At 41.2% G+C, this 24753-nt stretch overlaps 1 protein-coding gene across 4 annotated transcripts in view; it reads left to right on the top strand.

Moving 5' to 3' along the window:
• The window catches only part of GDAP1 (ganglioside induced differentiation associated protein 1), a 58617-nt gene extending 38485 nt beyond the window's left edge, over positions 1–20132 (top strand). Inside the window, exons 1-6 of one of the 4 annotated variants that reach the window (XM_054020241.1) lie at positions 6903–7087; positions 8455–8647; positions 10064–10237; positions 12073–12167; positions 12672–12786; positions 16434–20132. In XM_054020241.1, the coding sequence (XP_053876216.1) occupies positions 6977–7087; positions 8455–8647; positions 10064–10237; positions 12073–12167; positions 12672–12786; positions 16434–16816 (1071 nt within the window). In that variant the 5' untranslated portion in view covers positions 6903–6976 and the 3' untranslated portion in view covers positions 16817–20132. Of the gene's footprint in view, positions 1–6902; positions 7088–8454; positions 8648–10063; positions 10238–12072; positions 12168–12671; positions 12787–16433 lie in introns of those variants that run through there. The other 3 variants (XM_054020244.1, XM_054020243.1, XM_054020242.1) reach the window with 3 other exon arrangements.
• Positions 20133–24753: the final 4621 nt, after the last annotated feature.

The raw sequence follows: 24753 nt of genomic DNA, 5'->3' as shown, positions 1-24753 counted from the left end.
ATTCACTTAACAGCAGGATACCAAGGGAGGAAAGATTACTTTTGAAGTGGTAATGAGAGTGGTCCATTTCAGACAGTTGACAAGAAGGTTTGAGTAACAGTGGGGGAAATTAGTATGGAGAAAATAGGTTTAGGTTTTGTAATGACCCAACCACTCCCAGTCTTTATTCAGGCCTAATTTGATGGTGTCCAGTTTGCAAATTAATTCCAGTTCTGCAGTTTCACGTTGGACTCTGTTTTTGAAGTTTTTGTTGTTGAAGAATTGCCACTTTTAGATCTGTTATTGAGTGACCAGAGAGATTGAAGTGTTCCCCTACTGGTTTTTGAATGTTACGATTCCTGATGTCAGATTTGTGTCCATTTATGCTTTTGTGTAGGGACTGTCCGGTTTGGCCAATGTACGTGGCAGAGGGGCATTGCTGGCACATGATGGCATATATCACATTGGTAGATGTGCAGGTGAATGAGCCCCTGATGGTATGGCTGATGTGATTAGGTCCTATAATGGTGTCCCTTGAATAGATATGTGGACAGAGTTGGCACCGGGGTTTGTTGCAGGGTTTGGTTCCTGGGTTGGTCTTTTTGTTGTGTGGTGTGTTGTTGGTGGTGAGTATTTGCTACAGGTTGGGGGGCTGTCTGTAAGTGAGGAGTGGCCTGTCTCCCAAGGTCTGTGAGAGTGAGGGATTGTCCTTCAGGATAGGTTGTAGATCCTTGATGATGTGCTGGAGAGGTTTTAGTTGGAGGCTGTAGGTGATGGCTAGTGGCGTTCTGTTACTTTCTTTGTTGGGCCTGTCTTGTAGTAGGTGACTTTTGGGTACCCTTCTGGCTCTGTCAATCTGTTTCTTCACTTCACCGGGTGGGTATTATAGTTTTAAGAACGCTTGATAGAGATCCTGTAGGTGTTTGTCTCTGACTGAGGGATCGGAGCAAATGCAGTTGTATCTTAGAGCTTGGCTGTAGACAATGGATGATGTGATGTGGTCTGGATGAAAGCTGGAGGCATGTAGGTAAGTATAGCAGTCAGTAGGTTTCCAGTATAGGGTGGTGTTTATGTGACCATTGCTTATTAGCACTGTAGTGTCTAGGAAGTGGACCTCTTGTGTGGACTAGCCCAGGCTGAGGTTGATGGTGGGGTGGAAATTGTTGAAATCTTGGTAGAACTCCTGAAGGGCCTCCTTCCCATGGGTCCAGATGATGAAGATGTCATCAATGTAGTGCAAGTAGAGTAGGGGTATGGAGGGACGAGAGCTGAGGAAGTGTTGTTCTAAGTCAGCCATAAAAATGTTGTCATACTGTGGGGCCATGCAGGTACCCATAGCAGTCCCACTGTCTTGAAGGTATAAATTTTCCCCAAATCTGAAATAGTTGTGAGTGAGGACAAAGTCACAAAGTTCAGCCACGAGGTTTGCCATGATGGTATCGGGGATGTTATTTCTGATGACTTGTAGTCCATCTTTGTGTGGAATGTTCGTGTAGAAAGCTTCTATATCCATAGTGGCTAGGATGTTTTTTTTTCTGGAAGATCACCAATGGATTGTAGTTTCTTCAGGAAGTCAGTGGTGTCTCGACGACAGCTGGGAGTGCTGGTAGCACAGGGCCTGAGGCGAGAGTCTACATAGCCAGACAATCCTGCTGTCGGGGTGCCAATGCCTGAGATGATGGGGTGTCCAGAGTTCCCAGGTTTATGGATTTTGGGTAGCAGATAGAATACCCCTGGTTGGGGCTCTAGGGGTGTGTCAGTGTAGATTTGTTCCTGTGCTTCTTTAGGGAGTTTCTTGGGCAGATGGTGTAGTTTCTTTTGGTAATCCTCAGTGGGCTCAGAGGTTAATGGCCTGTAGAATTGGTGTCAGAGAGTTGTCTAGCAGCCTCTTGTTCATATTCCGACCTATTCATGATGACTACAGCACCCCCTTCGTCAGCCTTTTTTATTATGATGTCAGAGTTGTTTCTGAGGCTGTGCATTGCGTTGTGTTCTGCATGGCTGAGGTTATGGGACAAGTGATGTTGCTTTTCCACAATTTCAGCTTGTGCACGTCAGCGGAAGCACTCTATGTAGAAGTCCAGTCTGCTGTTTCGACCGTCAGGAGGAGTCCATGCAGAATTCTTCTTCGGCGCGGGCACGGCGCTAGAGGGGGGTTCCGGTGGCGCTTGGCAGGGGGCGGGGGCGGGCTCCGGCGGCGGGGGGCGTCGCGGGGCTTGGTGCTCAGGGGGGGGGTTCTGGCGGCGCTCGGCGCAGGGGGGCGGGCTCCGGTTGCGCGGGGCTCGGCGAGGGGGCGGCGCGAGCATGGCGCTGGAAGGTGGTTCTGGCGGTGCTCGGCGGGAGGCGGTGGCGGGCTCCGGCAGCGCAGGGCTCGGCGCTCGGGGGGGGGGTGCGGCGTGGGCGCGGCGCTGGAGGGGGGTTCTGGCGGCGCTTGGCAGGGGGTGGTGGCGGGCTCCGGTGCCGGGGGGCGTCGCGGGGCTCAGCGCTCGGGGGGGGGGTTCCGGCGGCGCTCGGCGCGGGGGGGGCGGGCTCCAGCGCGCGGCGCTCGGCGGAGGGGCGGTGCTCTGGGGGGGGGGGTTCCGGCAGCGCTCAGCAGGGGGGTGGCGCGGCGCTTGGCTGGGGGGCCTGGGGGGCGGCACTTTTTTTTGCTGCTTGGGGCAGCAAAAAAGCTAGAGCCGGCCCTGGTCACCGCAGAACTGTATCATGTTTGTGGGGGCAGTGTGGCAGAAGGAGAGGCCCCGAGATAGGACAGATTCTTCTGTCGGGCTAAGAATATAGCTGGATAGATTAACAATATTGTTGGGTGAGTTAAGGGAACCACTATTGTGGCCCCTTGTGGCATGTAGGGGTTTAGATAGTTTAGAGTCCTTTTTCCTCTGTAGAGAAGCAAAGTGTGTGTTGTAAATGGCTTGTCTAGTTTTTGTAAAGTCCAGCCACAAGGGAGTTTGTGTGGAAGGTTGTTTTTTTAAGAGAGTTTCTAGTTTTGAGAGTTCATTCTTGATCAGATAGTTTCTGCAACTTTGACTTAAAGTAATTCCAAGCCTTCTCCACATTCAGATCCTTGAGTTCTTCTGTCCACTCCACTTCCCTAAGTAAGTCCCTTCATTTCTTTTCAAGTTTGCCCTTTTGAAATCAAGGACCCTAGTTGCAGACCTATTTTAGTTTAGCCTTCCATTTAGCTGAAACTGAATTAACTCATGATCATTCAAACCATTACTACAGTGGTAGACATGTTAGACATATCCAGATAAAAAACCTTTGCTTTTCTAAACTATTGTACATGTTTCTTATCGTTTCATTGGTATTTCTTTGTTTGAAATGCTATTCATGTAAGGAAACAATTTTCTTTACTAGAATTAATATTATTAATTAATTTCTAAACGTTAATGTATTCAAACTGGTAAATGCTTGCTGTTTGGATGATGCATCCTTTAGTTATATTATTCCTCCAGAGCTGCACTGAGGGATGTGAGCCAGATACATCAAGGGAGGAAGGAAGAATTTTCTGTTTCCCAAGGTAGCAGCTCACCCTAAATACAACAAAAATTCATTTTTATTAGTTAATAATAAATAATCTGCACTTAATTGCACAGTGCTTGCTTGAAGTCAATGAGAGTACTCATGTGATTAAAGTTAATCATAGGCATAAGTGTTTACAGATTCAGGCACTAGACATTTGCACAGCCAGACATTGTAACAAAATAATTAATAAAACATATAAGCAACAGTGTTTAGGCATGGCCTGATCTCCATACTTTGCACACCCAAAATTTTCATTAGAGTGAATGGTTGTTTAATGGGAGTTTGAGGTGTACAAACAATAGAGAACAGGGCCATCTGTATGGGATGATCTTCAATTGATCAAAAAATCTCTGATATTTTGTATTTGAATAAACAAATGATGCCTCATTTTCCCACAAATTCCAGAATTAACTGGACAACAGACCAAGTACTGCAGACAATGAATTTCTCAGTGGGCTGATATGCTACTTATTTTTCATGTTAAAGGGAAAATTCATAACAGTGAAGGCATCAGAAAGAATTAAGGCTACTTAAACACTGCTATAAATACGAAGTCAAAGAACCACTTGGCTATAAAGATTTGTTATCATGTACAAATAATTACTTTCACCTCTCCCGACAACATACTATGGAAAATGTAATATTGGGCTACCCATATTTTAATGTACAAAATCTCAAGGAATGTTCATAATTCTCAGACACTACTATACATTTATATGATTTGTTTTAGTAGTAGTTCCAGGGGCTGATCCAACTTTCACTGAAGTCAACAGAAAGACACCATTGTAGTTTAGAAAGAGAAATGTTCTCAAGTGCCCCAGTGTATCTTCTTATTCTCTTATGCATCCGAAAAAGTGGGCTGTAGTCCACGAAAGCTTATGCTCTAATAAATTTGTTAGTCTCTAAGGTGCCACAAGTACTCCTGTTCTTCTTATTCTCTTAGCGCCTCACAAACCACAGAGCAGACATTTAAATATTCTCATCTAGGAAAGCTTTTCTGAGCCATGCCAATTACACTCTCCTGTTTTGTAGATTTCAAGTCTGAGATGATGCCCTCCTAACAGGAGGACTAATTTATTTTCTCCAGTGGCTTTTCCAGGCTTTTGAAGCTAGGTCACAGATGGTAGCATTGATTATAATTGTCTTGTACTAGCTCTAATTAGAATTCAGGATCTATGAGCAATATAACATGAGCCTGATTTTCTAAGATAGTATCCTAAACTATGAAGGGTTATATCCTTTCTATATTTTATCCTATCTGATGTAACTATGAGGACATTTAGCTATATAGATAGACATTTATATAACCCCAATAAACTCTTGAGCTCAGTTATGTCCTGTAGCAATGAATTCTGCAGTTCCTTGTATCAGTTTAAAATGTATTGTCTTTCAGTTTCATTGAATGTCCCTTTGTTCTTGTGTTATGAGAGTGTACGTAGGAACACCCATTCTAACTTCTCTATACCCTTTATTATTTTGTATGCCTCTGTCATGTCCACACTTCCCTATGTGAGCTCTGGGAGGCATTGTGCCTGAAGTCTGCAGAAGAATCATAACTTCCCCTTCATCACTTTGTTGCAGGGCGCAAAATGTACCCCCCAGAACTGTACTGAGCAGTACCCAAAGCGGGTGGAGCTGTGTAGGGTCACTCCCCTGAAATACTGCTGACCTCCTCTGAGGAAGTTTGTGCTGTTTGTGATGTTGGCCTTGCCACAGTCCTTAGGTTCAGGGGAATCCAAGGACTGCAATTATGCCTCACTCTTGTGAATATTACAGGGGTGGGAGCTGACTCTTTGTTCCCTCTTTCCCTCCTTATTTTAATGCCTTGGTCACAATTACATTACAGAGGTAAGTGGCTATGAATAGTGGGTGAAATCCTGGTTCTGTTGACATCAATGGCTCAACTTCCATTGACTTCAGTAGAGTGAGGATTTTATCCACTATGTCTAAAATGAAATGAAACACACTTAGTACCAACAGGGACTAGAACTCACAACATCCTAGATTCAGGTTTGGCTTGCCCTGCCCTAGCTGTGGGGAATATTTAGTGTGAAACAGGGTAGTTCCAGAAAAGGCTTTCCTATCAGATTTCCTGCTACCTGCAAGATCTGATATAAGCTATGTACCATCTTTACTCTCGCACAAAAAATGCTTTTTGCACTTTCCTGGCCTCGGGGACATAATTTCTGATAGAGGGTGGTGATGCTGTCAGATATCGCTTCCCCTCACTTTTCCTCATGCCCTGATATGGAGGGAGCAATTTCTGATGGATATGGCGGAATCCTACCACCATATGCCTTTTAGACCTTCTTGATTCCTTGTAGATAACAAAAAGGGTGAAAAATCATTTTGTTTCCTCTGTATGTCACCTTTAACAATTCAAGGAGCATTGACTCCCAGGTTTAGGCTGAAGGAAAGCAAATATGAAGGACCAAATATGTTTGCTAAAATTGCAATCACACCTCTACCACTGTTTAGTGTAATAATAGGAATAGAAGAAACACAGGTGGGTAATGTAATGTAACAGGGTCTGATTAATGTTCTTGTTGGATGATGACATCCATCATGGTTTTTCTCTTCAGCAAAACATATTTTCCTTGAGAGTCATTATGTAATCATGTGATTGTTAAAACATCCATTTATTCATCAAGCATAAATTAACTTTCTTGAAGTGTGGACTTTTTACATGTACATATATATTTATGCCTGCCTAAGGAACAGACTGTTTAGTTTAGCTAAAACATGCTGGGCATGGGATATACATTGAAGGACTGGGTCCTGAATGTTTTGGGCTAACCTTAGCAAATTGGCCATTTTTGACTGAGGGCTATAAACACATGTAAAGATGGGACACACACAGAGGATGGTTTTTGATTATGGAGGGGTTTTATGTGCTTTATGCCAGATTCTGCCCTGCAGTTTGTCCCTTACCAGGATTACATTTTCTAAACCATGTATTATTTTAAACATCTAAATCATGTCTGAAAGCATTTGCAAGTGTGTGTGTGTGGTGGGAGGGGGGGGCGGGTCCGCTGAAGGGGGAGAGAGACAGTCAGTGCATCAGCTCTCTAGCAGGCAGCTGCTTTGGGTTTTCCCCGCAGAGGTTACCTAGGCATTGGGCTAGATTGGGGCTTTAACGACAGAGTCCTGTGTAGGGGGTGGCAGAGGTGCAGCGATGCACTGTCCATGGTGCAGCACAAACCCCCACAATCCGATCCCACTCCCCCCCTTTCTATTTCTGCCTGGCTCTCTTTCCCCCCTTAGTTCTGCATCTCTGCCCCCCGCCCCTGGCTGTGCCCCTCCCCTGCCCGCCCCTGTTTTCCCTCCCCGGTGTAGCCAGGGCGCAGGTACCGATGCCATGCGAGGGCAGTGGCTGTCACGGAGCATGCTCCGAGCACCGGCGCACGCTCAGTAGCAGCCGGGGAGTCCGGTCCGCTGGGGAGCCGGTTCTGAGTCCGTTCAGCCCCTGGGAGCGATGGCGCCAGAGGAGGATGGCGCGGCAGCGGGCACCGTGCTCCTGGCTGAGTGCAAGGCAGAGGCTAAGTTAATACTGTACCACTGGACCCACTCGTTCTGCTCCCAAAAGGTGAGTGCCTGGTTGCTTTCGGGGGTGCCAGGGATCAGCACCTGGACAGATCCCCCGGGCCTTGCTGCCCCCTCTGGGGCGTGGCGGCAGCAGCAGCTCAATGGGCTTCTTGCCTTGCAGGTCCCGGTCTGAGTGCTTAGGCGTGGGCAGAGGGATGTAGCGCTGTTGCCTAGATCTGGATAGGGAGGAGGAAGAGATGGTGAGGGGCAAGGCCACAAAGCTTTCTTTTTAGGCCCTGAAAGGCTTGCAAGGCTTTCCAGGGAACTGTGATCATTTCGAAATGCAGAATCCCTAAATCCAGCACAGGAGGCAGTGGAGAGGAGTGCTGTATGAGGAAGGATGACTAGGGGCTTTAAAACAATATAACGCTCCTTGAATTGTTAAAATGTAACAGATAATTTTGAATGGCACTTCTGGATTCTGCAGATATAACAAGACGACATGAGCATATCCATCTATTTTGTGTTCTAATGCAGAAGAGGTTTTGATACTTTTTAGGAAAGGGCTGTTTCCCATCTTTATTGCAAATAGTTCCATTGCCAAAGCAAACAATTATGGTATTGTAAAATATGGATTATTCTTGTAATAGAAAAGCTTTCACACCAAGTACATACACAAGAGAAGCACCAAAAAGAGGACAGGTATTTCAGAATGTGGCCACCCTTTTTAAATTTATTCAAAGGAAAGAACTCTCCAGCCAGCAAATTTTTAGCCAAGCTTTTTGAATATTAACCTGATCTTAATAAGTAATAACCAGTGTAGTATGTTAATATTTTATTGTAACTTTGCCTTAATAAAAAGTTCCAAAAAAGTATGCTTCAGTTCCAGTTATGTATACAGAACATATCCGAGATTATATGGGAAAGGAATTTAGACATCACCAAAACTATAGCACCAGGTTTTAAGATATTAAAAAAAAAATCATTTTGTGTTGTTAATTCACTTAAATTTTATCAACTGTTTCTAGGAATACCCGTCAGTCAAATAGCCATCAACTATTTTATGCTAATGATAAATGTGTTGAAAGAAGAGTTTTAGGCAATTACAATTATTCTTTGTTGTTGTTGTTATTTATTTATTTGTATTACAGTAGCACCTACGGACCCCAACTGAGATTAGGAGTCAGTTGTATTAGGAACTGTACATAGTTTCTACCTAAAGAGAACACAATTTAAATAGACAAAGGATGTGAGAGAAGACAGAGAGGTGAAGAGATTTGCCAAGGTCACACAGCAGATCAGTGGCACATCTGGGAATAGACCCCAATACTCCTGACTCCCACTGAAACACATTGCCCCTCTAATTGAACAGACTCAGTTTATCCATGGTAAATAGCTTAATCAAGTAATTCTTGCAATATTTTTCAGGTGCGCTTAGTAATTGCTGAAAAAGCACTGAAGTGTGAAGAACACGATGTAAGTTTACCCTTGAGTGAACACAATGAACCTTGGTTTATGCGTTTAAACTCATCTGGAGAAGTGCCTGTCCTTATCCATGGGGAAAATATTATTTGTGAGGCCACACAGATTATTGATTATCTTGAAGAGACGTTCGTGGATGGTAATGAAAATTTTTTGAGTTTATGTAATTTTTAATATAGTACTTACGTGTCTCTGTATAGAATTTTGTTCAGATCCGTAAAAGGTTTCCCATTCCCCAAGCAAACTGATTGCATTGAAAATACTTTAACATCTATTTGGCAAGATAACTGATATTCTGATCACTTATCCTGCTAGCCCACAGAGGTCAGGAATATGATAACACTTTGCTGTACTAATTGTGTAGCAAGGACTAATATAAAAGAATAGTTTCATGGGAGGTTGCAAAACATTTGTCATTTTTGGAAAGAAACTCTCACACAAAAATGGTGCAGTTTCCTGGATAATTCCAGAATAATCTTTTTTTTTTTAAATTATGCCCTGTAAGGGAGAAAGAATAGTGACTCTGTGTGTGTGTGTGTGTGTGTGTGTGTGTGTGTGTGTATGTGTGTGTGTACGTGCATACACGCATACATGGAATAAGGAGACAAAAGTGGGAAGAGTACATCTACGGTAATAAGAAAGGAATAGTGGCATACCTTGAAATTTCACAACACTTGTCATTACTAGGAAATAGGCAGGATCAATTTTTAAAGAAAACGATTTCTTTTGCCTGTGCACAGAAACTGTATTTCTTGGGGTGAGAAGAAGCAACCTTTTGTATTGGTGCTCTCTAGTTAGGGCTCTGATATACTATGTCCCTAACTGGCAAATGTAGTTTCAAGGATAAAATGATTCTGCAATGGACTTTAGAGATTCCCATAGCAGTAAGAACATGTCACTGTGAGCAGTTCAACACCTGCCAAACTAATTGCTAGCTGCTTGCTTTTTGGTCAGATAATGATTGTCTGGAGGAAATAGAGAGCTGGGTAAAGCTGAGGGTGGCTAACAATCTATGGATACAGATATAAATGAACTGTTAATGCTGCTGTAAAATGGAACTCTTTAAAAACAAATTAAAAAAATTAAAGTATCATTTTATAATAGATTTTTTAAATCACTGCAATACTTTCTTTTGAATGGGCCATAGAGATGTCTATTGTACCTCAATACATAGTGACGTCGCTTGAAATGTAAAAAAATGGATTCTGCTGAAACTGCTTGAATATAATATGCTATGGAGCAGATTCTCTGATCTGCTAAGGTCTCTTTAATCACATGGTTAAGTACATTGCTGAAGAGGGATGGGATTACGTGCTGAAAACTAAGCATGCACTTAAGTGCTTTGTTGAACTGGGCTCATATAGGGGGAGGGGGGAAATCACCCAATAGTGAGGATTTCACTTGATAACCATGTCATCTGTGCTACACAGGGACAACTGAAGTACCATTAAGAACACTACCTTTATCATATTTATCATTTATCATAATATCATTACATATATTATATAGCTCTTCTGATTTATTTTTTAAAATCTCCTAAATAAATATATTTCAGAGAGGACACCAAGATTAATGCCAGAAGAAGGAAGCATGTATTACCCAAGGGTGCAACACTATAGAGAGCTCTTGGACTCCTTGCCTATGGATGCCTACACACATGGCTGCATTTTACACCCAGAATTAACAGTGGATTCCATGATTCCAGCATATGCGACAACTAGAATTCGCAGTATGTAGTGAATATAAACCCAAAGATGTTGCCATTTAACAGATCTTTCTTACTTGGTTCTAAATATGTTTTATATTTAAAGATCCCTGAGACCTGAATAAGAATATAGTTTAAAAATTTGCTTACCGCATAAACAACTCACACTCATACATTGTTGATGGCAAATATGTTTGATAAACGGATGCCCTACAGTTAGGCACTTCAATAACTGGGAGCAGCTGGGTGCTCAGCAGTTTTGAAAATCAGCTCACTTAATAAAGTAACATGATATGGATTTATTGCCCTAGTTTTAGGCACTCATTTTTGAAAATATTGGCCCTTTAAAATGAACAGTCAAATTTTCAAAAGTATGTAAGTTGCTTATGAGGACTGAGGCTTCTAAGTAATGTAGGCACTTCTGAAAATTTTATTCAGTAACTCAAAACCAGGGATTTAGGAAACTTCAGTTCCATTCTCCCAATGTTGAGCATTCAGTCATAATGACAGGAAATACTGCTGGCTATAATAGTTTTGTGGGCTGAAAGAGGAGTACATTCATCAAGGTCTTTGTTTTAGAATGAATATGTCCTTTGCTATATTAGGCTGGTAACAACCCTCCCCCCCAAATTGCACTTTCTTTCTAGTCTGAATTTGTTCAGCTTCAACCGCCAGCCCATAAAATCTCTGAATCATAGCTACTATCTCTTGTGATCAGAGCCCCGTTGGACATCAGTAGAGCTATGAGCATACTACTGAGGGCAGAATCTAGCCCTATATGTGTCATTTTAATTTTAAAAGATATTTTGCTTAAAATTTTGAAAGATTTGAAAATGTGGGAAAAGGAAATGTCCTTTTTGGAGTATCTGTGGAATTAATTCTGCTAACAACAGGAAAGGATAGCAGTGCTATTTGTGCTTATTATGCACAGACAGTAATGGCATTTGCAAAATTTTAATTTTTTTATCTTGCAGTTTTAGGTTATAAAACAATATACATATTTTCCTGTAGTCTGCACTAGTAGTGCCTGCACCAAACCATTGCAGTGAAGAAAATATATTCGTTGTAAATGTAGAAATGTACAATGGCAGCAGAACATCTATTAAAATAATGGACCTGATTCTCCTCTCTCTGACAGTAGTGTAATGAAGAGTAGCCTTACAAAGAGTGAAGTTTCACCGATATAAAACTTGTGTGAGAGGAGAATCTGGCCCCATTTTTTGTAGGAGAAATACCTTTATATTCGCACCCAGGGGCAAAAAAGGATAAGCAGCCTGGGTTCATCTGACAAATTAAATTAATTTTAAAGATCAGTTTGTCCCAAAATCCTGGATCTGCACAACCCCACATTTTGGGAATCTTCAAAGCAGGTTATGGGATGAAATTCTGGCCCCATTGAAGTCAATGGCAAAACTTTTATTGTCTTCAGTGAGGCCTGAATTTCATCCATCGATTTTTCCAATTAGACCAATTTCTGACTCCTAATATGTAGATTGTAAGGGTAGAGGGAACCATGGTGGTCATTTAGTCTGACTTCTGCATAACACAGGCCATAGGACTTCCTTGACTTAAATTCTGCTTCAAATCCAATACTGTTGGTTGGACTAGAGCAGTTGTTCCCAAACTTGTTCTGCCGCTTGTGCAGGGAAAGCCCCTGGTGGGCTGGGCCAGTTTGTTTACCTGCCGCGTCTGCAGGTTCGGCCGATCGTGGCTCCCAGTGGCTGCGGTTCGCTCCTCCAGGCCAATGGGAGCTGCTGGAAGCGGCAGCCAATACGTCCACCACTTACTCATTAATTTTTGTGGATGAAAACATGAATATAGTGGGTGATTTTATATAATTCCTGTTTCTGTTTTATTAGGCCAGATAGGTAACACAGAATCTGAACTAAAGAAGCTTGCCAAAGAAAATCCAGACCTCCAAGATGCTTATATAGCAAAACAGAAGCGCCTTAAAGTGAGTAAATTAATGGTATCCCACTGCTAAACGAATTGAACGGTAATATTGGAATTCTCCCATAATGATACTAAAATTCTATTTCACCTGTCATTACCAGTGTGCTCATTCAGGGAGACAGCCCTGCAAAATGTTTAGCACTTTGTCTCCCATCCAGCAGAACACTTCAATACATGCTTAATTTAAAACACCTTGATGTCCCACTGACTTCAAAGTTAAGCCTGTACGTGAGTGTTTTGCTGGACTGAAGTGAGAGCACTCACCCCCTTGCAGGATTAAGCACTCACAGGGTATCTCCATGTTGTAAAGAATTTTTTTTCTGTTATTTGAGTTGTCACTAACATGCAAATTGCCAATAGCTTCCACTTGACTTTTAACTGTGAAGGGAAAATGTGCACATTTTATGAATATGCACTGTAATCCCCAAATGAATCTTCCTCCGAAAACCCTAACCATAATATATATGTATGATTGTTTAAAACTATAACCTATGTGTATTTGCAGTCTAAGCTGCTGGACCATGATAATATAAAGTACCTGAAGAAAATACTTGATGAATTGGAAAAAGTTTTGGACCAGGTTGAGACTGAGTTACAAAGGAGAAATGAAGAAACACCAGGTAAGAGATTATTCCTGTTTAATTCTATTGACAGTTATGTTTGACACAACTGATTCATCCAGATAGCAACATTTGCTCTGTATGATATTTTTTGATGTATCCGTTTTAATTGATAGCTATCTAACTTCACTGAGCCTATCAAATATGGCTTTCAATACTAATTTAGTCTAATGCAATCTACTGTCATTAGGAGCATATATGAACACTTTTAAGTGTGCTTTTGAGACCTTGATCACACACATTTTCAGCATGATGTGTAGAGAATTAGCCACAACATTCCATACCACTTTAAAAAAAACATTTCTTAAATTGCTTGAGGTCCCAATTCAACATAACAAGTTCATGACTAATTTAAACATGTCAGTAGTCCTCATGTGCTTAAAGTTAGGCACATGCTTAAATACCATGCTGAATTTAAACCGTAGTGATGGAGATAGGTACACAGTCCTGGAGATTAAAACACTGCAGAGCAGTGCAGTGCAATTTCCCTCATACTTTCCTGCCACTATGTCCTAACCTTAGCCGATCCTTTATAAAGGAAGCTCATTCTCTATAGTCATCCAGAGTCTGATCCAGCTCCCACAGAAATCAATGGGAGCCTCTCCTCTGACTTCACTGGGAGCTGGATCAAGCCCTCAATCCTTCACCCTTCTCCTGAGACTACCAATAAGGATGCCAGTTGGTATTAACTGTGTTATGTAAGTGAACTCCTACTTACTGAGAACAGAACTCAGACAACTAACTCACTTCACATAGCAAACCAGATGTCAGATGGTAACATCAATACAATCCCTATCAATACAGGCTGGATTAAAACTAATGAATGATATAGTAGTGAATAAATCTTTTGGTCTAATTCTGTACTGCCACAATGCCAATGGAGTTACACCAGCAAAGAATTTCACCCCATTACCAAACCCTTGAGCATTCATCTATACCATCTGGAATTTCTTCCAGATATTCTAGAGTTTCTTGCATTTGTAAACAATAATCAAGCCTAGAACTTTCTGGACTCCTTGTTGAAGAGTTACCCAAATTGGTTAAAAAACTGAATTTAGAAATCTTAATCTCATTGGAGTGCTGAGTGGATTTAACCAACATTTAAACATTTTTATGACTGTTTCTCATGGTTTTTCTTTCTTGAGATTCACTTCCAGTTTCCTCTTTTCCAAACTCCCCCCCACAACACACATCATGAATAGCAGCTCTAGTGGTCAGATGATAACATTTCAGTGAACAAATGAGATGTACCAACACTACTTCGTGAGGTACTTCGTTTTCTCATAGAGATCTTCCAAACAGTGCCCTGGTATGACATCACTTAGTTTGAGATTTGACAAGAGTATACCAGGAGAAGGGAGGCGGCGTTTGGCTGAATGTCAGACTTCTGACTAATCAGATGCTTTTCTGAACTTCATCTAAGGTATCCAAACCTCTTAAGTCTACAGATAGAGCAGAAAAATCTCATGATAGCAGGCTTTCTTATGAGATGTCTAGTTCTTGCTTTGGTTAGGCCATAGTTACCACACAAACCGGTTTACTCAATTCTCACAGTTCTTTCATTTTCACGTTCTCTTCCTCACATCCTCGCTCCAGCTGGGATTCGAAGGGGTCATTTGAAAATTGAATTAGAAAGCTGGTTCTAAGTATTTTCCAGCCCAGCCAGAAGCAGGTAAAACCACAACTCACATGGGAAAGTGTGTTCTCATGAGACTTTTAGTAGAGTCGCCTTTACTGAAGTAATTAGTTCATTTCCATTTCACAAGCTATGTTACTTTCAGTAAGATAAGAATAAGCTCAAATGTTTGAGTGCCCATCTGAATCAAACCTCCAAACAGTTTGGGTTTCACTTCTCACTATTAGTCAGAATCCTAAACAAAAATAAAGATTAACATGCAGAATTATAAAGCCCATTTTCAATATACAGTAAAAGCTTTGTTATCTGGCATGTTGGGGGAATGGAGGGTGCCACCCAGTCAAAAATTCCAGTTAACTAAGAATTATACTTACCAATGGGAGTTGTGGAGCCAGCACTCAGGGTGAGGCGGGGGCAGCACGCAGAGCTGCCTGGCCGCACCTCCACCTAGGAGTAGCAGAGACATGTCGCCACTTGCAGGGAGCCACTTGAGGTGAGCGCCACCCGGATCTGGACACCGGGCAACCCTATCAGAAATGCTGGTTTCTAGAGCTTTCCAGTTGGTAAAGTGCCAGATAACACAGCTTTTACTGTATTGTGTTTCTTTCTTTTTCTTCTTTTAATCCCTTTCATGTTTTTGATCTCCTTTTTTACATGTTTATTCTATCTCTCTGACTTTCCAGCTATAGATTCATAGATTTTAAGGCCAGAAGGGACCATTGGATCATCTAGTCAGACTTCCTGTGTAACACAAGCCATAGAATTTCATGCAGTTACCCTGTATGGAGCCCAGCAACTTGTGTTTAAATAAAGCATACAGGCATCCAGTTTTGATCTGAAGATTTCAAGAGACAGAGAATCACCACTTCCCTTGATAGTTCCAATAGTTAATCATCCTCACTGTTTAAAAAAAAGTGCCTTATTTCTAATTTGAATTTGTCTGTCTTTAACTTCTAGTCACTGGTTCTTGTTATTCCTTTTACTACTAGATTAAAGAGCCCTGTAGTACTGGGTATTTTCTCCCAGTGAATGTACTTACATACCACAATGAAGTCACCTCTCAATCTGTCCCTGACCTTCTATTCCTTCCTTTTACTACTCCAGTCTCTCCCTCCCTCCTAGTCTTCTTCCTCACACAAGACTTCTGCTCACATAGTTAGCTGCTTAGATCTTCCCCTTTATTCTCCTTTTGTAAGGATTAACTTCCATATCTCTCTTCAGCTGCACAGAACTGATTCCCTCCCTGCACAGGTCTCTCTCCCCAGCCTTCTAGATATAACCACAGATCTCCCTGGCTCAGAGATCATATACTTATTTTGATTTGAAAAATACAGCAGAGAGCACTTTATTTCCATTTGAGCGTTTCCACTTGATATTTAAGTAGAACGTAACTTGCTGACTGGGCCATAGGAGGGCAATTAGGGGACTTGTAGTTAAGTTGGCAATCCGGAAAGAATTACAGTCTTATCTTAAAAGTTCTGGGTAGGCCATGGGTCAATGCAGAGCTCCTCTAATGGCCAGATCAACAGGTTAATTTCCTTTTGCTTGGAAAATTTTCATCAGATGTAAGCAGCTCCTATTTGAGTTTTTTTAAATAGAATGACACAAACAAGATGACACTCTCAGGCCTTTACTAGGGGAATCTGTAGCCCTTGCTAGAGTTCAGAAAAGATGAAAGCTGAGCTCCCTTGCTTCCCTTCCCCTCTATTGAATTAATTTAGTCTTGAGAAAATTTAATTGGGAGCAAAAACTGGGTCTTAAAGCACAAAACTGAAGTGTGGATCTTACTGGGCAACTGGGAGGTGGACTTTGCAGTACTGTACAGACTATGGAAGGGGTTGGAGAAGGAAGTTAGCTGTTAAAATTAAATTTTTAACTTTCAAAGTACTACTGCTGTTTATGAATCTGTTTATGTACTAGCAGTAAACATACACGTAATAGACCAGGCAACCTTACACATATCCTTGTACTTTGTTAGCTCCTAATTCTTTGTGTGTTTATTTCTGATTAGAAGATGGACAGCAGCCTTGGCTGTGTGGCGAATTCTTTAGTTTGGCAGATGTATCACTTGCTGTTACATTACATCGCCTGAAGTTTCTGGGGTTTGCAAGAAGAAACTGGGGAAATGGAAAACGACCCAACTTGGAAGCCTATTATGAACGTGTCTTGAAGAGAAAAACATTTAACAAAGTTTTAGGACATGTCAACAACATATTAATCTCAGCAGTTCTGCCAACTGCGTTCCGGGTGGCCAAGAAAAGGGCACCAAGAGTTCTTGGCACAACCATGTTGGTTGGCTTGCTAGCAGGAATGGGTTATTTTGCTTTCACTTGTCTTCGAAAGAGATTTGCCAATATGATATTATCAATTAGAACAAGACAACCTTATTTTTAGACTCTAATTTGCCTGATTGTGGGTGGGGGACACCTCTAATCCCCAGGAAAATCTCTAAGATAAACCTATATGAAAGATTCTTGGAGCAGAACATTGTCACAGAATAATAGTCTCCTACAATTGCATACATGTATTGGAAAAGCTGAGATACTTGTGGATAATAAACATTGAGGGGACAATAAAGAAAATAAAATTGGTTCTTTTCAAATGAGGAGCTGTAGATCCTGTGGCAATGCTTTGTTAGAAGAATCATTGTTTCTGTCTCTTTTACCAAATGACTGATGTAATTTTAGAACTTCTATTCAATAGGTATTCATGCAGCAATGCAACAGGTGCTCACTGTGGGTGAAATTCTTCAGTGTGCAGAAGACCAGCACAAGTCCTAGGCTCCATTTGAGCCCTGAAAACAGGATTTAAGTGGGACTTAAGTGGCCCACAGGCCTTGTGTCTGACCTTTGCATGGGAGAGAATTTCACCGAGATCAACTGCCACAGGTTTTCATATAGAGGTTCGAATAGTAGCAGGGGTTTCATTTATTTGCGAAGATACCTGAAGTGTGTGTGTGAAAATCAGCTAATTTGGGAAGACATAGGAGGAGATTTTTCAAAGGGAAAACTACCAGGTAGGCTCTCAACTCCCATTGAGATTCAGGCACCTAACTTGGCCTGTGTGCACTCAAATAACCAATTTGCCTACATACCTTGGATATTTTTGCCTACTAATTAGGTGGGTATAATTGTACGTAAGTGATTGCATGTGTCTCTGTGTGAAAATATTGCCCATAAGTGCCACAGCCTATCGGAAAATATCTTATCCATTAAAAATAGCTTTTTATATGAGTAAGATTTTCTGACGATAGCTTCATTTTTGTTTATTTTTATTAGTGGAAAAGAGTCATCCATCTGTCAAGTTTGATTGGCTAACATAAAGATACAAAGTGGGTAATTCTCCAGCATGGTCTACTTATTTACTGAGAGATTACAACTTGGTGAAAATGAGTGAAAATTGTTTGTTTGTACAACCTGGGAATAGGAAATTTGTATTGCAGTTTCTTTCATAAAGTTACAGTTTGGATTTGAAGAAACAGTTTAAATAACACAGATGCTTTAATGCAATCCACCAGTCGATGGCTACTGATGGATGTATTGTTCAACCTGAATCCAACTCATCATTCCAGTGGCAGTTGTGCACCTATCTGAGGCCAGATTTTGTTCGTGTATCAGTCAGTGGCCTGACAGGAAGCACAAACTACCAAAAGTCTGACCTAGCAAGATTTCTAGCTCATTTATGAAGACCCAGAATGTTTCTAGCATTTTGGATTTATATCTGAATCAAAACACGTCTGAAGTTTTTGAAGTTTGTCTATCAGTAACTAGTAGACAAAATGTTACTGAAATGGGCCTGTAAAATCTGTAGTAATGGGCCTGAATCAAACTCCTATATCCCAAATGCCCACAAACTTTAGTTGTTCGCTATCATCTATCTCTAGTAATGTCTAATGGTCATTTGAAATGAGCAGATACGGATTTTACCTGGATAATTTTGGTGTCAAGCAGATGTTGAAAGGGATAATTTGTTTGTTGAACATTGCTGGTTATAATTTAACAGAGTGTTAAATATTTAACGAAAGATGGCCCAAATCTTACTGCTCCTTTTCATTAGTAAGAAATATTCATACATAAGAAACAGTGCTTTTTGTTTGTTTGTCTGTCTGTTGATGGTAATTACTTTTAATGACCCAATAGTTTTGGACATCTTGATAAATTGACTGTGCTCTGTTTACAAAAACTTAATATCTCTAGAGTAAATTTAATCCACTAACACCGTTAATGTTTTCAGAGTAGCAGCCATGTTAGTGTATATCTGCAAAAAGAACAGGAGTACTTGTATTCATTAGAGCAAGGCACTGAATTTAGCTGTATGGAGTGGAAATCCATCAACTTCAAAAGATGCTCTAATAAATTTGTTAGCCTCTAAGGTGCCACAAGTACTCCTGTTCTTTTTGCGTTGATGTTATGTTAGCTTTAATTGACTCTTGCTTTGTTGTTTGTATATTGCAGCACATCTATATTTACTTTGTATCTGGAAGATTCCACAAAATAATATGCCTCATTGGATGCTTCAGTAGCATATTATATTTCTGAGGAGTTTGAAAGTGTAACATTAAAATATCTGTTCAAGTCATTCTAAAATTAACATGATTTAAATATGGACTATGCAGAATGAATTTCACCTTCTTTCCCTGTTTTTTAAATCCATAAAGTTGTCTTCCTAGAGAAATGTTTTCTGTTAGCACAAGTGTCCAGCCCACACTACCAATTTATATGTATATCTATGATGAAGACTAATGATTGGTCAGGCTATGTAGTTTCACTCCCTGTTATCCTTGATCTTTTGTGCACTCGAGATTACACACATTCATTGCCTGCCAACAGCAACATGTACTGCTGGGAAGACCTGAAATGACCACCAGATGTCAGTGCTCTGCTAGGGCTGCACTTTGGTAATCCAGTTGAATTGTCGTTGAAACTCTCACAAATTAAACATTTCTGCTCTCGGTCTGAGACAAAGGGAGTATCCTCCTCAGGGTAGCTAGTGTGGTTAAAAATGGTGTGACACAATTTATTTGCCATGCGATTTCAAACTGTTCTCGAACCTGGAATATTTATTGAATGACATAGTTTCTATAGTAAATATGTAGGGGCCTATATAACTTGGGATTGTCTACCAGAGGGCAGAGTTAAAACAACACTTAACATTAACGTGAACACCACTGAGTAGCAGGGAAATATATTTACCTGAATGAACACTTTATGGATCACACTATTCAGCAAAATTCAGGTTGCTAGTTAGAGCATATGTCTGTCACTAGAACTGTAATACTAAGTAGCTTTTGTTAGCCTTATAATTGACTACGTGATAGGCTACTCATTCTCACTGCTCTAGAGTGCTCTTCTTCATGGGTGAAATTCACTCCTGTGCAGAGGGCCAATAAAAGACCTATCACATCACTTAAGACCTCAACATAGGGCTGATGTGGGATTTAAGTGTGCATTGACCTTGTGAGGGCGCTATGCACGGGGTGAATTTCACCTTGTATTTGTAGTGTTGCTTGTCTTTTAGCCCCGTTTCTTTCCAGCAGTGCTTAGTACTGCTTCCTGTGACCATTTTGTGGGTTGGATGCTCTCCTCCTTTGGTTTTCATATACTGTTTTCTCTCTCTGTCACACAGCTAATGCACAGCAGTATGCTAATATTTTTTTCGTATCATATGCTTGTATGTGGGCTCAGAAAAATAAACATGGGACCTGAAATGATGTTCTAGAGTAATGCATTTCCTTTGGCTTAACAAAACTCAGCACATCTGAGAAGCACAAGGTTTTCCTGTAAGGTGGAATTAATTAGGCTGATGCTGTTCAAGGAATTAAGCCACATAAATTTACAATTTATGTGTAATTCAGGAGACAGCTGTACACTGAGTTTGTGCACATATGTGGAAATAACATAGTTACAATTACATTGCTTCCTATGGCTCTCTGATTGGCTGAGCCTATCTGATATACTGAGGAGGGTCAGCAGAAGCCATTTTAATATGTTTCTTCAGAAGGAGAGGCTGCATCTTGTGTGCTCTCTCTGAGAGAATGAGAAAATGACTAACTTCCCTTTTAGGGTCTGGCCTGGTAATCTTTGCTTACATCATAATTTGCATTACAGTAGTGTTTACCAGGCCCCAACTAAAACCAGGCCTCTTTGCACTAGACATTGTATAAACACATAGTGAGAGAAGAGTTCCTGCCCTGAAGAGCTTATACTCTAAGTAGACAAGAAGGGAAACAGGCATACAAAGGTGACGTGACTTGCTCAAGATCCCACAGCGAGTCAGTACAGAACCATACCTCCTGCCTCTCACACCATGTCTCTAACATGAGTAATATGTGATCACATGAATAAATCCTATGGACATCAGTGGAAATATTTGTGAGGGATTGTTCATGTAAATAAAGGTTACAGATTTGCATCCTTATTTTTTAAGGGGCTTGAGTCTTAGTGTTACACTAGCAACCACTCACTAGAGCTGATGGCACATGTCTCTGCCCCAGGGCACTGACAGAGGCAACAGCAGACGACAGCTGTGTAATGTTCCCAACTGCAATGATGGTGGGTGCTTATTGTCCTAATCCCCTAGATTATGGGTATAGTGCTCACCCTACCTCTGACAGGCTCCACAAGGGCAAATGCGGCAACTCAAGTTCAGTTGGGACTAATTAACTCACTGAGTAACTGGGAGGCAGTTAATTAAGCAGGGAAGCACCCGCATGAGGAACAGCCCCCAGACAGACAAAGCTCCCAAAGGGAGGGTTCTCAGGCGGGACCTGGTGAGGGGGCTCACGAGAAAGGGAAACCAAGGAAGAATGTTCCTGGGTCTGAAAGGGAGGTGCTATGAGTGACAAATCAGCAAAACTTCACCCCATGGAAGGACTTCACCAGAAAGCAGCAGAAGTCCCAGATCAGAGGAATTATATGCTGTTCTGGTGAAGGGTCGTCATGATTTGACCTCTGTGGGGACCTTGATCCAAGAGGAGAGACCCTTCTCCTGTTGGTGACAAAAGACCCTGTCTTCAGAAGAAGGTTCTGAGTCAATAGAGCCTTATTAGTATGGGGCCTAGATATAAGTGGGATTGATGAACTACGATTAACTCAGCCCTCTCCCAATCCTGCTGGGATGGAGGCCTATCTACATTATGTTCCACCTGTTCAATATACATAAGCCTCACTGAACTTATTGAAAGCCCTTTATGAGAAACTGAGGCAGAGACTAATGGTGATGCTGCACAGGACTGCCAAATGGCACTTCAAGGAGAGGGTCCCTGCCACAAAGACCTTTAAGGAGTAGCAGGCTGCCATCTGCCAAAATTGCTATAGACAATAGCAGGTCCCCAGTCCTTCTGTACAGGAGACGACATGGAGTACAATGTTGGCACTTAACAAAGACAACATAACGTAGGTGTGATGGGGTGTCATGTGAAGGTGTGTGAGGGAAAGGCTTGGTGGGCTGGTTGGTTTGTGTGATGAAACAGGGACACAAGATCTGATGAGGACCTCATAAGTATCCAAACATTTGTTTAACAATATCTGCTCCCACTGAAGTCAAAACAGCATTCTGCTTCACACTTGCAGAGATTCTCCAGACATGAGGATTTCCCAGTAGTAATCTCTGACCTCTTTAGGTTTACTTTGCACCACATAGAGAGAATTTGGCCCACAGACCAAACCATCAGTTTGGGAAACACTGGGAGGAAACTTGGTGTTGTGGGAATATTGATAGCATCTAGGCTAAGCACTTCTGGAACTCTAACCTGTTTTTAATTTGAACAGACTACTGTCAATTGAAGAGAAGCAAATTGTCACACACACACCTACCTGCCTTGTGCTGGCAGCAATGGAGGTATATGGATAACTGTGGAAACCAAATGATCTGGAAAGAGAGAATAAAATGGATTCTTTTAATTCTTGGTGCGCCATACAAGCAAAATTGTTCACTAAAATCCAATCATGTACACCTGTGCAACTCCAGAGATGTCTGGGTGTCACAGGCTTTACTGAGGGTATAATTTAAAGACAATGGGCTTATACAGGTATAACTGAGGGTCTGTGTTGATCTGTGCAACCCCCTAATACTAGTGACAAAATTCAAGAAGATGAGGCTTGACTTTCAGCTCCCAGACTGAGTTGGCAGGATTAACAGTTTATAAAAAACAATCTTGTCAACCTGGCCCATTTCAGATGAAAATCACCGAGAGGCAAGAGGCCAAATTCTTCTCTCAGTTGCCTTGATTTAAACCTGGAATAATTCATTTGAAATCAATAAAGTTACTCTAGATACACACTTGTGTAACTAAGGGCAGAATCTGACACAATGAAAATGGAATCCCAGAATGCCATATTTGAAGAGTGATTTTTCAGTATAAAGCTGGTACCAGATTAGTATTTTTAAACACATTCAGGAGTATCTATTACAATCTGTGGTATGGCTCTGTTAAGGTTGGGGTTTGTTTATTTAGTTATTGCTTCCCGCGATAATAATTTGAGAAACGGGGCAGGCAAATCGAATATTATTTTAATTTGGGATTCACAACGGAACAGGGGCAAACTGTGGCTACTTCACCAGAAGTGACTGCATGGAATATGTTAACTGCCCATCCTAAAATATGAACCCATTGTAGTTTCAGTGCAGTATATGATTGTTATGAGTGTACAGAACTGGTCAGGTTCAATAATACTTTGGCTATTTGTTCATGTAGTGGGAAGGGAATGGGATCCTGATTGGGGATGGTGTCTGTTATGATAGGCAGCACCAGACACCACAATTACACTCAGTCTTTCTTGTTCTTTTTCATAGCATATGAACAAATTTTTAGTCTTGGAAGAAATGTATATGATGATGATAGTTTTTGCTTATGCAAGGTTTTGGGTAGAGGGAGCTGTGTAAATGGCAGGAGAGTTTGCTCCTTGCCTTGGGATCTGAGGCAGTGTTTCTCCCTGGTCATTGGTGCTGGGCTGAGATTCCTGAAAGAAATAATAGTTTGTATGCTGTTTGACCATGTCATTTCAGTACTCTGTGTGTGTGTGTGTGTGTGTGTTTGTATAAAAACAAATTGTACTTAAAATATAGCCAAACTTCACATCACTAATTTCTTCTCCACTGGTAAACTGACCTGCTAAGCATGATATCTGCTACTGCTTGGCAGAGAGGCGCCGCTGGTTTGGTTTCAGAAATGGGGAAACAGGTCAATGTGTGGCCTGAGCGATGCAGAAAACATTGCATGAGCTCTCTTTACAAGAGTGAATTCTACTGTAGACTCAGTAGTTGATTCAGTTTGCAGTCCTTCAGTTGAAAGGTTGATCAGATCAGATAATTTTGGTCTGTCATCTAGCTAGCTAGTGCATACTGTGCTCTGCAAGATAGAAGCTGATGGCTAAAGGACTGGGTTATTAAGAAAGCCTCAATTAAGAATTGCCTCTGTTAAGAAGATCTCGGTCAAGGGTGGTCCAAGTCACATACCTCCAGGTCAGGGAGACTTACCAACTGTGCTGAGGAAGTCAAAGGCGCTTCTAAACTCTGCAAACGAAGTAGCTCTGTAATTTATTCTTTCTTTCCTTTTTTGAAAAAGGAAATCTCTACTTTCGATCCAACGATTGAGAAATCAAGCACTCCAAAGTCAGAAAATCCCACTCTAGCACTTCATGGTAAGCATTCAATACTACAACAGGAGGGGTTTTCCCATCACTTTAGTTAATCCACTTCTCTGAGATGTGGTAGTTAGGTTTATGAAGAACTCCTCCGCTTGTCTAGCACTGTTTACACTGGAGGTTAGGTCAATTTAACTATGTCATGTGGATTTTTCACACCCCTGAGCGCTGCAGCTGGGGTGACCTAGCTTTTCAGTGTAGACCAGCCCTCAGGCACATTGTACATGCAGAGTATTTTTTATTTCTGTTTTCCTTGTTAATTTAAAATCTTATGGCCCAATGAACTGAGCATGAATTGTGACAATGGCCTGAAAGTATGGATTGTTTGTTGTTAGTCTGTACCATAAATACATACGATGTAGGTGAGTATTTTGGGAGCAATCTTATCTACTGAGCTCCTGTTTTATCACTCCTAATACTGCATCAGTGCTAATTTTTACATTTAGGCATTGATCTTGCAAACACTTAAAATATCCATGAATAACTTTATATCCACAAGTCTGTATTTTGTATATTAACACATAACTTATGCTTACAAAGATAATAGCATAACTCAATATTTACAAAACACAGTTCTGTGAAAACTTGTTCTTTGTTAAAATTGACAAAATGAAAAAAGGCTTTCCCAATGGCTCCAACTTGCAGAATCCTATACATTTTTTAAGTCCTTCCCTACAAGGAACATAT

Source organism: Malaclemys terrapin, chromosome 2 (genome assembly GCF_027887155.1).
Source record: "Malaclemys terrapin pileata isolate rMalTer1 chromosome 2, rMalTer1.hap1, whole genome shotgun sequence".
NCBI classification, from domain to species: Eukaryota; Metazoa; Chordata; order Testudines; family Emydidae; genus Malaclemys; species Malaclemys terrapin.
Note: the sequence above shows the minus strand (reverse complement) of the source record. Positions and strands in the feature narration are given on the sequence as shown.